At 42.6% G+C, this 12,964-nt stretch overlaps 1 protein-coding gene across 1 annotated transcript in view; it reads left to right on the forward strand.

Moving 5' to 3' along the window:
• The first annotated feature begins 2,750 nt into the window (after positions 1 to 2,750).
• Positions 2,751 to 12,964, forward strand: part of LOC126278200 (uncharacterized) — a 483,044-nt gene continuing 472,830 nt past the window's right edge. Inside the window, exons 1-2 of the mRNA XM_049978165.1 lie at positions 2,751 to 3,027; positions 6,770 to 7,027. Coding sequence (XP_049834122.1) covers positions 2,751 to 3,027; positions 6,770 to 7,027 — 535 coding nt within the window. The remainder of the gene's footprint in view (positions 3,028 to 6,769; positions 7,028 to 12,964) is intronic.

A 12,964-nucleotide genomic window follows, 5' to 3' on the forward strand; every position in this document is an offset into this window, starting at 1 on the left:
GCTAACATGTGTTAACTTTACGTAATTTTTGTGTTGTTTTAATTACAGGTTAATTGACAAATGTAGCGATTTCCAAATTAGAATCCTTGGAATTGTATCTTGCGTTTTACCGAATAAAATGTTTTTCTTCACTACATAAATAATATCTTTTAAGAATCCATCTTAAGCAACACTACAGGCCTGACGGTTCACTACTTATCAGTCGCCGAAAATAAGAACAAAGAGATCTGAATGTATAGTTTGTTTTATTCAATTTTGTTGTCTTCTTGAATGTTGAACCGTCGCACGATACTTGCTTGAGACATTATTGCTTCGATAGAATTATACAAATTTGCCACAGCAGTGCATTTAACACCCAAACCATGGTTAGATCCCACATAGGAAATTGCATACGAGGCAGTCATCGTCTGTATCCTTTCTCTTCAGATACCGAAACAGAAGTCTCTATACTTAACGTGTTAGCGCAGCGCGCTTCCTCTGTGGTCGCGCAAATAACTCGTGAAGGAACTATCATCGTGTATCTGCGGTCGGCTCGAAGAACACTGTAAACTGAGAATTAGAATCGATCACTGTAGGCATCTTTGATGATGTCATACGGCAGTAATAACTTTGTGCGCAAAACAATAATTAAGTTTCAAAATAATAAAACGAGGCTAACAGCCATGTTTCAACCGTTCACGTGTCTGGGCAAATTCTTCGGGCGAAGAAACCTAGTATACTATCGACACCCTATTGCCACTTGGTATCCTGAGGTACCTATGTTGAGGAAAACGGAAGGAAAACACCTTCAAAACATCAGTCAGTCGTATCCAGGCACTACTTATGAACATGATCCGTAACGCTTGAAACACTATACTGAGCGAATTGACATAGTGTATCAGGTACTGGTTTCGCGTTCTGGAGGAACGTTGTTCAAAGCCACAGCCGGACATGCATTTTCAGGCTTTCACACGGTTTACCTGAAACAAGTAGGATGAATGCCGAATTGGTTCCTTCACAAAGGAACCAGAAGATTTTCTTTCCTATTGTTATTCAGTTTCAACTTGAGCGTCGTCTCTAATGACCTCGTTATTGAAAGGACATTAAACCCTGATATTCCGCCTTCCATTTTCCCTTTGAATCATTTGTGATACGGGTGTTTTCAAAGAACAATTGGCTCGATTATTTGCCTTTCATTCGTCATATATTTTCACAACTTCATTAATATTTTGATATTATTATTGCTTCCTTTCTCTTCACTTCTCAGCATAATCAGTCCGAGAATCCGAGAAAACTATTTCTGCCACTTTGAACTTGAACGTGGTAGTATTATTTGCTGAGAGTTTCTGAAAAACCCATCGCTCGGACGATGCACGACCTCCTTCAGTGTATACCAGGTTTCCTATCTTCGTATTTTATCACATTTCGTTTCCATTTCCATGCCAGATACTGTTTCGTCAAATATCTGGGAAATTTTTCAGTGGCATGAATAACAGAACTAAATGGCACGAAAACAAGTAACTGTGATTCATTGCTTCTTCTTTCTGAGCCATCTATTCAGTTTCATTTTCCACAAGAATCTAAAGCCCCAATAGCGTCTGCCATATGTATCATGCGTTTTTTAATGAGGCGCGCCGACTCCTTAGAGTGATGAACACTATGAAGAGCAGAAAGATGCTAACAGTGCTGATGGAGTTCGACGTGGACTTTCCTTCACCATGATGGAACACCAGCACGTATTTCGCAAGTCCTCCACATGGAATATAGCTGTGACCTCAAAAAAAAAAAAAAAAAAAAAAAAAAAAAAAAAAAAAAAAAAAAAAGTTTCAAACGGCTCTGAGCACTATGGGCCTTAACATCTAACTAACCTAAGGACATCATACAACACCCAGCCATCACGAGGCAGAGAAAATCCCTGACCCCGCCGGGAATCGAACCTGGGAACCCGGGCGTGGGAGGCGAGAACGCTACCGCACGACCACGAGATGCGGGCAGCCGTTTCGTATTTTTTTTTTTTAGATCTGAAAGTCTGGCCAATAGCCTTGAAGCAATGGTAATACCGGTCCACGTCAGATCGCCTAATTTAAGCTCTGCCGAAAGCTGTTGGCAAGCAGGATGCACTCAGTCCTTGTGAAAATTGATGAGATACTTCATTGAAAGGTAGCGACTCCGCTTACGAAAATTGGCAACTGCCAGGAGAACGGTGTGCTGATTACATGCCCCTCCATATCTGCATCTGTGATCCGTATCGGCTGAGGATGCAGCAGCAGTCGTTTGGTACCGTTAAAACCTCCGAGGCATGACGGGAAGGAGTTGGTAGTATCCTAAGTTCGCAATAAACTCACTATCTTGTAAAGACTCTATAGTACTAGTCGTAAGTTTATATTACGTTATGCAAGTTTAGGTTATTTAAGACCTATGTACGCTCTTTCAGGTATTTCTGCGAGGCCACTATTCTGACCAGCCTGTCTAAAATACGTAACCTGTGGAAATTTGGTATCACGCAATACAGTACAGTAAATGAAACGGGGAAAATTCTTCAGACAAAATTTTAGAGGCTGTTAGAGTAAATCACACTTTTACGACGGTTGGAAAGTAATGCTCTTTTCAAATATAAAGTAGAAATCATAAAGTAGAAATCATCTTAGCCGTCACTAGAAGTATGCATCACCAAACACAGAGAAAGGTTTGCTGCTGTAGAGAAATGTTTCCAATGGTTGAATGTAATTTCAGATGCCCATTTACAGGGCTTTCTCGTGTCACACCGCAAGATGAACGATCTCCCCCCAATAGGCAAACAGGCTAAAGCGCAAGCTCCTCGAGACCGGCAGCACACGCCCTATGGCACCGACATTAGCAAATTGTGGGATGGAACGGCTGAGCTGGGCTCTGCTGGCACAGGGCAGGTCACAAGCACGGGCGGCCATGTCGGCGCCGCGCGTGTGGGTGGAGTGGAGGGGAGGGGAGTGTTGCTGAGTGATGGATGGCCTGCAGGCTGCGTGGCGCCCACCATCTGCCTGCACCACGTCAGCCCTGCACGCCCGAAATGTCGCATTCACAATAATAACAAGAATAATCGGTGCACTCTGCTGTACACGAAAAATTCGCCGCGCTTTGTCACCGACTGAAACGAAACGCCAAGGTAGAATTTTAAAATCAAGAATGCGTTTTTACGGGGTCCTAGGCGTATTACGACGAATGAATACGCGGCCACAAATATCTGGTAGTACCACCGGTGATGATGAATTGCAATAGGTTCTCCGTCTGATTCGTCCTGAGATACAAATAAAATAAAATGGTGAGCCAAAGTATTAAAACCACTGACCACTACGCGACTGAATGCTGCCACAAATCTTTGCGGACACCGGACGCGGAATAAAGGAATAAATGTATATAAAAAGAGTATTGATCACTGGGAAATCATACTAGCTTCGATACGAACATATGTAAGTGACAGATGGCACAATTTTGGAGTTGATAATAGTCTTGGTTGCAATTTTTTGCCTTAGTGGGGCATATTCAACTTATTTATAGAGATAGCAAAATAATATCAAAAGTGCGGGTACCGTCCTAGCATATACGATTTTAAATGTGAATAACGAATTGTCACAAGCTTTAAATTTTTCCATTTACAACATTTGAAAATCATAGAATAGGTCTGTGGTAAACTGAAGCACGTGTCAAATCAAATAAACCGGCTGAGGCCTTGTCAAAAAAATAACTAATATAATGTTGTGTAACGGAGGGATAGAATATTAAATAAATAATCAAACTGAATGTGACATACCTTAATAATGTCGTACTAGCAGCACAGACACGTGCAATGGTAGGACCAAACTCACGGAGGGGTAAACGCATTTAGACAGAGATGCCAAAACTTCGCGCCAGGAGCATCAAGCTTACACGGACAGGCAAACAATGGAATGACGCTTGTATACAGTGTGTGCAGGTGGCGCCAAAAGCAGCTTTACGAGTATGACAGTCAGCACATTTAATGCTTACAAAAACCGTCTAAAATGGTTGGATCATTGTAATGAAATTAAGAGATCAATCAAATCATACTCGCACATAAAGCGGAACCTTAAATTACTCCAAATCGTAAGATAACCGCCAAAAATTGGGGTCATCCCGATAACTGGAGATACAACAAATTCTTAAAACATCAATTCCTCACTCGACTTGAAAAGTATAATGTCTAATAATGAATCACTTGGAAGCGGGGGGTATAAATTAACCGAAATGAGAACCCATTAGGAAGGGATAACCAAAATTACGTGAAAATTTAATAACTGTCATCATTGAATCATAAAATGTTTTATTCTTATTAGTGAGTTGATCGTTCAGTAATTGTTCGTCGACTGTGTACGCTTGTTTAAGGATTTCCAATTCTTCCAATAAACCAAGTTTTTCCCTTTCACGGGCACAGTGTAAGATGCAAAGGACATCGTCGAGCGTGGGTGGCTGAAGGCGTGCAGTCGCAGGTGTTCAGCGAATACAGAATGTTGCTTTACTTGACCCTTTTCGGTTGACAAATGCACGCTAAATCTCGTTCTAAACGTCCATCCAGTTTCTCCGATGTAGAATTTGTGGGAGATATTGTATTCTAATTTGTAAACGCCAGAGGAACCATACCCTTCTCATTATGAAAGTAAGAGTCTAGAACTTTATTATGCAGTGAAAAACTTACACGGACCCAAGACTTTTGAATATTTTGCTAATTTCCTGACAAACATAATGTTTTATATATCACTGCAGTGTTGACAAAAGATTTGGTTTTGTATTGTTCTTAGAGTAGGGAGGACTTTCAATCAAACAAGTCCACAAGGAAAAGTAACACTCCATAGTAATTTCTAATATCATTGGGGAAAGTGGCAGCGAAGCGACTATTCAGATTGCTGTGTACAATGTATGAGTCTGGGGATAGACTATCAAACTTTCGGATAAATACTGTCCACACAATACCGAAGGTAGCAAGTGCGGTAAATATCGCACACTAAGCTAATCGTCTAATGCATTCACATTTCTGACAAGAAATACTGAAGAATGGAAAATAAAACTGAGGATCTCTTAGATGACGATCAGTTTGGCTTTAGGAAAGGTAAACTTACCGGAGGGGCAGTTAGGACATTGCGTTTGATAACAGAAGCAACAGTGAAGAAAAATCAAGACACACTCATAGGATTTGTCGACCTAGAAAAAGCGTTGGACAATGTAAAGTGGTGCAAGATGTTCGAAATTCAGAGAAAAATGCGGGCAAGCTGTAGGGAAATGCAGATGATAAACAATATGTACAAGAACGAGAAGGAACAATAAGACTGGAAGAGGAAGGTGTGAGTGCTTGGATTAAAGCGGATGTGAGATGTAGATGGAGTCTTTCGCTTCTCCTGTTCGGTCTATACATCGAGGAAGCAATGTCGTAAATAAAAGAAAGGTTCAAGAATCGGATTAAAATTCACGGTGAAAGAATATCAGTGATAAGATTCGTTGATGACATTGACCATCTTCATTGATGACGTTGCTACTCTCAGTCAGTGAAGAAGAATTACAGTGTGTGCTGAATGGAATGGAGAATCCAGTGGGTAGAGAAAGTAATGAGAAGTAGCAGAAATGAGGGCAATGGTTTGTTTCAATCCCTTATGAAAACAGAGGATACGAAGCAGATAAAGTACAGAAATTCTCATAAATTTAATTAAAATAACACGTAATGGACGAAGCTAGGAGGACATAAAAAACGGGTTAGCACAGGGAAAGGGGGCATCCCTAGCTAAGTCTTCTAGTACCTAACATCGGTGTTAATGTGTGGAAGAAATTTCTGAGAATGTGCGTTTGAAGAACAGCGTTGTACGGTAGTGAGACAGGGACTGTGGGAAATCGGATCAGAAGAGAATCGAAGCATTTGGCATGTGGTGCTATTGAAAATTAGATGGTCTGATAAGGTGAGGGATGAGGAGATTCTCCGCAGAATCGGCAAGGAAAGGAGCGTATGGAAAACATGGACAATACGAGGAGACGAGATGATACTACATGCGTTAAGATGGTACTAAAGAGAGCAGTAGAGAATGAACCGTAAGGTGAAAACAGCAATTGGACTACATCCAAAATATAATTTAGGGCATACGGAGTAAGTGCTACTCTCAGATGAAAAAGTTGGCACAAGACAGAAATTTGTGACCAGCCGTATCAAACTAGTGAGGAAACCGGAAACTTTTCTACAAAAAAAGGGCATGTAACATGTAGTGTAACAGTCACTTCCACCAGTAACACTTGACATCGGATTTCGTCGTAGAAATGGCTACCTTTCCGGCGTATTAGGTTTTCTCTTCGTCCTCTGGAAGGAGGTAGAGGGCGGAGTGAGGAAATATTTGATGTTTTACTGTATAAAGCTGCGTTTTGTATTGATTACCGGCTTTTTTACAACTTGATTGTTTGGTTGCTGTATATCTGAAAATTCGAGAGAGTGCGTCTACGTGCGGCAACGATGGCCCGCATGGTAAGAACCGTGTGGCACACTAATACAAGGACACCATACATTCGGATAACGTACAAGGCTAAGTATTTTTAATAGTACATTGAAGTGCTGGTAATACGTGCGTCAGTTGCTCCAAAAACAGCAGCCTTGCAGTCACGTCATGATACATTGTTTTCAGATTCATGGTGTGATGTTTAGCTGATCTACCTGGTAAATGACAAAGTTATTTTTGTGCTCCTCTGTTGGGATGGGTACATTCCTGCTCCATTTCCAAGAAATCCCACGATGTGACGTGTCTAAGAAGTCGACGGCGCTGTGCAGGTTGGACGCTGCTGTCGCTGCTGCTGCTGGCGCAGGCGCCGCGGCTGCGCTCTGAGCCGGCTGCGCCAGCCGCCGACGCCGCCCCCGCAGCCGCCGCCGCCGCCCCCGGCGACGCCGCCCCCGCGGGGCCTGCGCCCGCCCCCTGCCGCCCCTCGGAGTTCACGTGCCACAAGAGCGCCCGCTGCGTGCCCCTCAACCGCTTCTGCGACCAGCGGCACGATTGCCAAGACTCGTCGGACGAACCGCGCGGCTGCACCCGTGAGTACCGTCGGCGCTACAGGAAGCCTTCCACTGCACGCAGCGTCATACAGTTGTATACACAAGCTTCCGTATCCCGGAAGATACTAAATAACACTGCCCCGAACAAGAGTCCCGCAAAGTGGTGCTCGGTTTCGAGACCACAACCACGAAACACAAGTAGAATAGATGAAGAACACAGCCAACCCCTCGTTCCACAGGCATAAAAAACTTCGTCAACAGCAGAGTACGCACAGTCAAAGATGCTATCCAGTACAAAATCTAAGTACTCAGCGAGGTCGTCAACACTTGACTAGAATGGCACGTTCCAAATAGCTTCATACAAAGGAGTGGCCAGCTCCGGTGAACATAGGAGTCGATTTGATAGGCAGCTTGATACCAGAGGGTTTGCACAGCGTAGTCGGCGTCTGCAATGGTCTTAAGTGCTGCGCGTGGCTTCTATCGTGCTCCCTCGCCCATCGATATTCACTGTGCTGTTCATATCGATATGGTCACTTGGCGCTATACCAAATGCGATGGTCTTGCACACTCTTTAACCTGCCTAATACGACGTTGAGCGGTAGGACTCGGCCAGATAACAAGGAACAGCATTCACAGTTGATAACAATTGTATTCAGTCGAACATTAATACAAATTCTTTTGTCTCCGCCCTTTCTTTATTTTTTATCAAACTCTGGAAAAGAAAAATTTCTCAGAGTACCAAGACCTGCCTTTTGGTTGCAAAACATTACCAATGACAGAAAATTGCGTCTCTATAGAGTTCTAAATTCATTGAATTGACTTTGGATATGAAATTTGAACATTACCTTTAAAATTTACTAAAAAGTGGTAGTAAGCACACAGCAAATGCCTTACGCCCTTAGTTGACGTAAAATAAATCGAAGTTAGTTAAATACAGTTCAAACAGCGCCATAGGCGATGATAAGCCACCGAACGGGATGGGCAGTGTAGGCGCGCCACCCACCATCGTACTGGTAGGTGGGCGGGTTCCAAACAAGATCAACTACAACTGACAAAACTAATCTAGAAAACTACTAACGCTACACTGTTTTTGCAAGAAAGGAAGGACACATTTGGTACATAACATTTTGCAACCCCAACGTAAATTGGTAAAAACATCTACCCTATGACTATGTATGACGATAATCAAATTATTCATACATGCAACTCAGAATTATAATGGAGTATACAACTGGGTAACACCAGAATTACAGTAATCGGCCACGAGACAAGGCTTTAATACTCCAAAATTATTTGCGAAACGATTGCCCATAATAATTACATTAAAAGAATAGCTCTTGTTAAAATAAACTTCACTATTTTTGTAAGTAGGCTGTTTAGGTTTTTTTATTGGTAACGCCACATAGCGCTCTGTATGAAAAATCACTGGCTGTGCTGTTTGCAGTCAGCGGCTGGTTGGCATTGTTGTAATACTCGCTATTGTAGTGTTGGGCGGATGTTAACAGCGCGTAGCGTTGCGCAGTTGGAGGTGAGCCGCCAGCAGTGGTGGACGTAGGGTGAGAGATGGCGGAGTTTTGAAATTTGTAAGAATGGATGTCATGAACTGATATATATATTATGACTATTAAGGAAAATACATTGTTTGTTCTCTATCAAAATCTTTCATTTGCTAACTGTGCCTATCAGTAGTTAGTGACTTCCGTAGTTTGAATGTTTTATTTAGCTAGCAGTAGTGGCGCTCGCTGTATTGCAGTAGTTCGAGTAACGAAGATTTTTGGTGAGGTAAGTGATTTGTGAAAGGTATAGGTGAATGTTAGTCAGGGCCATTCTTTTGTAGGGATTATTGAAAGTCAGATTGCGTTGCGCTAAAAATATTGTGTGTCAGTTTAAGCACAGTCTTGTATAATTTTTCTAAGGGGAAGTTTCAAATAAACTTCACTATTTTTACTAGCAGATCAGATAAACATTCAGTGTCCAAAAATGTTTTGCAGATGCTTACCCGCAATAACTACAGTGAAAAGGACAGCTCTTATTAAAATAAAATTCCCTTTTTTTAAATAGCAGACAAGACAAAATTTCTAACTCTAGCACCTTTTTATAAACAGTTGCCCATAATAACTGCAACTAAAGGAACAGTTCTTATTAAAGTAAGCTTCACCACTGAAACACGCTTCACTTTTTTCGGAATGAGCCCCGACAGGCAACAAATACAGCAGTACGGTTGCGGGGAAACTCGTCGGAGCACCACGGCGTTAAAGCTGCGAGCACACAGTTTACACTGACAAGCACACCAAAACATTTGATAAAACAGTAGTGGAGGGTCTCTCAAGGTCTCCAGAAGCTCGGCTCAGTCAACTCTCCGGAGAGTACCATCATCCCACATTTGAGCAGTCATCATCCTCATACAGATCAGATCTCCATCCGCCGAGATAGAGTTTAATTCGTCAGGATTGAACAGTGGTAGATCGTATCCGCTCCTTCAGATGTTGTTCCGCCTTCGCTAGCAGTCTCCAGCTGCCTATCCCACGTGCCGGTCATAGCGCCTGGAGCGGTGAACGGTCATGGATCCCTCACGGCTATGGCGATCGACCGACCGATCCAAGCCGGCACGGCACATCAAACGTCTCTGCATCTAGGTGGCTGCTGGATGAATGTTCAATATAAGGGTCCTCCGAGAACCTAAAACATAAAGGCGGAGATAATGTGTGCCCTAAAGAGTGTCCTCGCTGTTTAGTGGCACATAACACAAATACAGTCACGTAAAATTGACCATGGGCTGTGGATGGGACATACCATGCTGCTGGTATGCAGAAGAAAAATAAAAGATGCGGTGCCCTCATATGAGAATGAAAGTCACATAACAGATTCCCTTATTAAGGAAGAGGCAGTCGATCACTACTTAGGATGACGTCTACCAATACTGGACAAGTGCCTTCTGGTAGTGTAAAATAGTCATTAGTGTCGATATTCACTGGGCCGACAATGTTAAATCGGACTAGAGTATGGGGAGCAGATTTGCCACTTTAACGGGTAATATCACGTTGCAGATATTCATTTATCAGATCAGTCCTTCGTGGTCGAGTATTAGAACCCATTAGATGGAACCAATGCGGACTTGCTACGTTGAAAAAAATGCAGATATGAATGCATAATTGTATGTCCCAGATGGTAGCTTCAACAGCATTCCAGGAACACATGTTGTCGTGCAGATGTTCCTAACGTGATGGCTTCGAAAGTAAGGCGACTGGCACCGTCGTATCAGTCTACGATATTAACAGGGTTGCAATGCGTAGCAGAGCCAAGTCAGACGAACAGGCAGTGAGGATCATTGATAAGGCTGAGCGCGTCTCATCCGTAAACAGGAACGACCCCATTGCTCCTTGTTCTACTCATAGTAAGCAAGACATCAGCTTCACCAAGCTCTACTGTGGCCCATATGTGATGGGAGTGTATCTGATGGATGAGTATTCTCACAAAGTCGCTGCAAGATGTATTACTCTGAGATTTCCGCAATATTTGTAGTCAGAACAATCGCTGTGTGGGTTGGACTTGTTCGGGTGCTTACGGTAAGATAACGACCCTATCTGCGGATAGTTTTACGTAGTCTACAGAATCTATATAACCGACTGATAGTGCCAGGCAATGGTGCTTAGACTCTAGCCAGTTATTAAGGTGCCGATTATAATGTATTCAGTGTATCAGTCTGCACCCTAAAATCAGATGAGTGTGACAAGTGACATCGATGGGAAGATTAATCAGGATTTAACACTCAGACGTTGAAATATTGTCGATATGATAGTTGCTGCTCTGGAGCCTCATTCATCCGTATATGCATTGGTATTATTTAGTTGCTGATTTGTTGAGTAGAGATCGAGTTTCTGTTGGACATTCTGAGGATCTCCATTTACAAGTTGCAATTTAACAAATTCAATTTATGTTATAACATATGTCAAGCAAAAAACATTGGACAGTAAATGAGTTATGCCCTTAAAAGAACACACTGGTCACCTTAGACCGTCTAAGATGTTGCACAAATGTTTTCAGTCAGTCATGTTGCCATCTACCGCTGACATATGTCATGGCAATTAAGTTATGTTTATGGACTCATTGCAATAAGATGGATCGACATGGAGACGCGATAGAATGGCAGAATCATACCTTGACTGCTGCCGGCCGCTGTGACCGAGCGGTTGTAGGTGCTTCAGTCTGGAACCGCGCGACCGCTACGGTCCCAGGTTCGAATCCTGCCTCGGACATGGATGTGTTAGTTAGGTTTAAGTAGTTCTACGTTCTAGGGGACTGATGACCTCAGAAGTTAAGTCCCACAGTGCTCAGAACCATTTGAACCATGACTGCACTGTGAGTCACATTGCCCAATTTGTTGATGATTCGACGCAGACCTTCCAATGTGTCTATAAGGAATGGTGTACCACTCGTAGCTGTGTGGTGAAGCAGTACATGAACAGGAGTTGTAAAAAATCTTAACCACCGCAAACGGAGACAAACGTTAAATATAAAACATTTTACACTCCGTCTGGCCGACTGGTACAGAAACCGTATAAATATTATTCTTGAATAAAACAGTCTTGGCTTTGTGGGGCATCATCAGATTATCTACAAGAAGAATAAGTGGAAAATAATAGTTAAGGCATGCCCTATCATGCATGGCTGTAATAAAATATGTAAAATATCATGTTCTTTCATCAATTCGTGTTCATTATCCAAGCAGATGCCACGGTCAGCTCGACGTACAAACATGCTTCATCCAAAGCATAATAGTTCTGCAAATTTTTCTCGATCAATGATTCGTAAAAATTTCGTTACATATTTTACCACAGCCGTGGATGGTAGGACAACACTTTAACTGCTATTTTCCATCTACTGGTATTGTAGATAATTTGATAATGCCGCACAAGGGCGAAAAACGTAATTAAAGTAATATTTAAACGACTAGGACTGTTTTATTCAAGAATGTTAAACAATGCCAGTAACAAGCGGGTTGAAACGTGATTTCTGCTGTCAGTCTGTTCCTTTCTGAGCGAGCATTATGAAAGAAACTGCATGCCACGGACATATGTAGTTAGGTATCTCTCAAAAGTCCTTCGATGAAAGCAGTATCTACATCTACTTCTACATTTATGCTCCGCAAGCCACCTAACGGTGTGTGGCGCAGGGCACTTTACGTGCCACTGCCGTTATCTCCTTTTCCTGTTCCAGTCGCGTATGGTTAGCGGGAAGAACGACTTCCGGAAAGACTCCGTGCGCGTTCTAATCTATCTGATTTTACATTCGTGATCTCCTCGGGAGGTATAAGCAGGGAAAAGCAATATATTCGATACCTCATCCAGAAACGCACCCTCTCGAAACCTGGTGAGCAAGCTACACTGCGATGCAGAACGCCTCTCTTGCAGAGTCTGCCACTTGAGTTTGCTAAACATCTCCGTAACCCTTTAACGCTTACCAAATAACCCTGTGACGAAGCGCGCCGCGCTTCTTTGGATCTTGTCTATCTCCTCTGTCAACCCGACCTACTCAAGTATCGGTCGAACTAGTGTTTTGTAAGCCACCTACATTTTCTAAGGACTCTCCCAATGAATCTCAACCTGACACCCGCCTTAGCAACAATTAATTTTATATGATCATTCCACTTCAAATCATTCCGTACGCATATTCCCAGATACTTTACAGAAGTAACTGCTACCATTGTTTGTTCCGCTATCATATAATCATACAATAGAGACTCCTTCCTTCTATATATTCGCAATACATTAAATATGTCTATGTTAAGGGTCAGTTGCCACTCCCTGCACCAAGTGCCTATCCGCTGCAGATCTTCCTGCATTTCGCTGCAATTTTCTAATGCTGCAACTTCTCTGTATACTACAGCATCAGTATCCATAGCTACTCGTCTTCAACGAGCGATCATAGCGTAGCTGGCCAGTAGCGGTCGGTGTGGTTCGACGAGTCTCGATTTTG

The sequence above is a fragment of the Schistocerca gregaria genome, chromosome 1 (assembly GCF_023897955.1).
Source record: "Schistocerca gregaria isolate iqSchGreg1 chromosome 1, iqSchGreg1.2, whole genome shotgun sequence".
Lineage (NCBI taxonomy): Eukaryota > Metazoa > Arthropoda > Insecta > Orthoptera > Acrididae > Schistocerca > Schistocerca gregaria.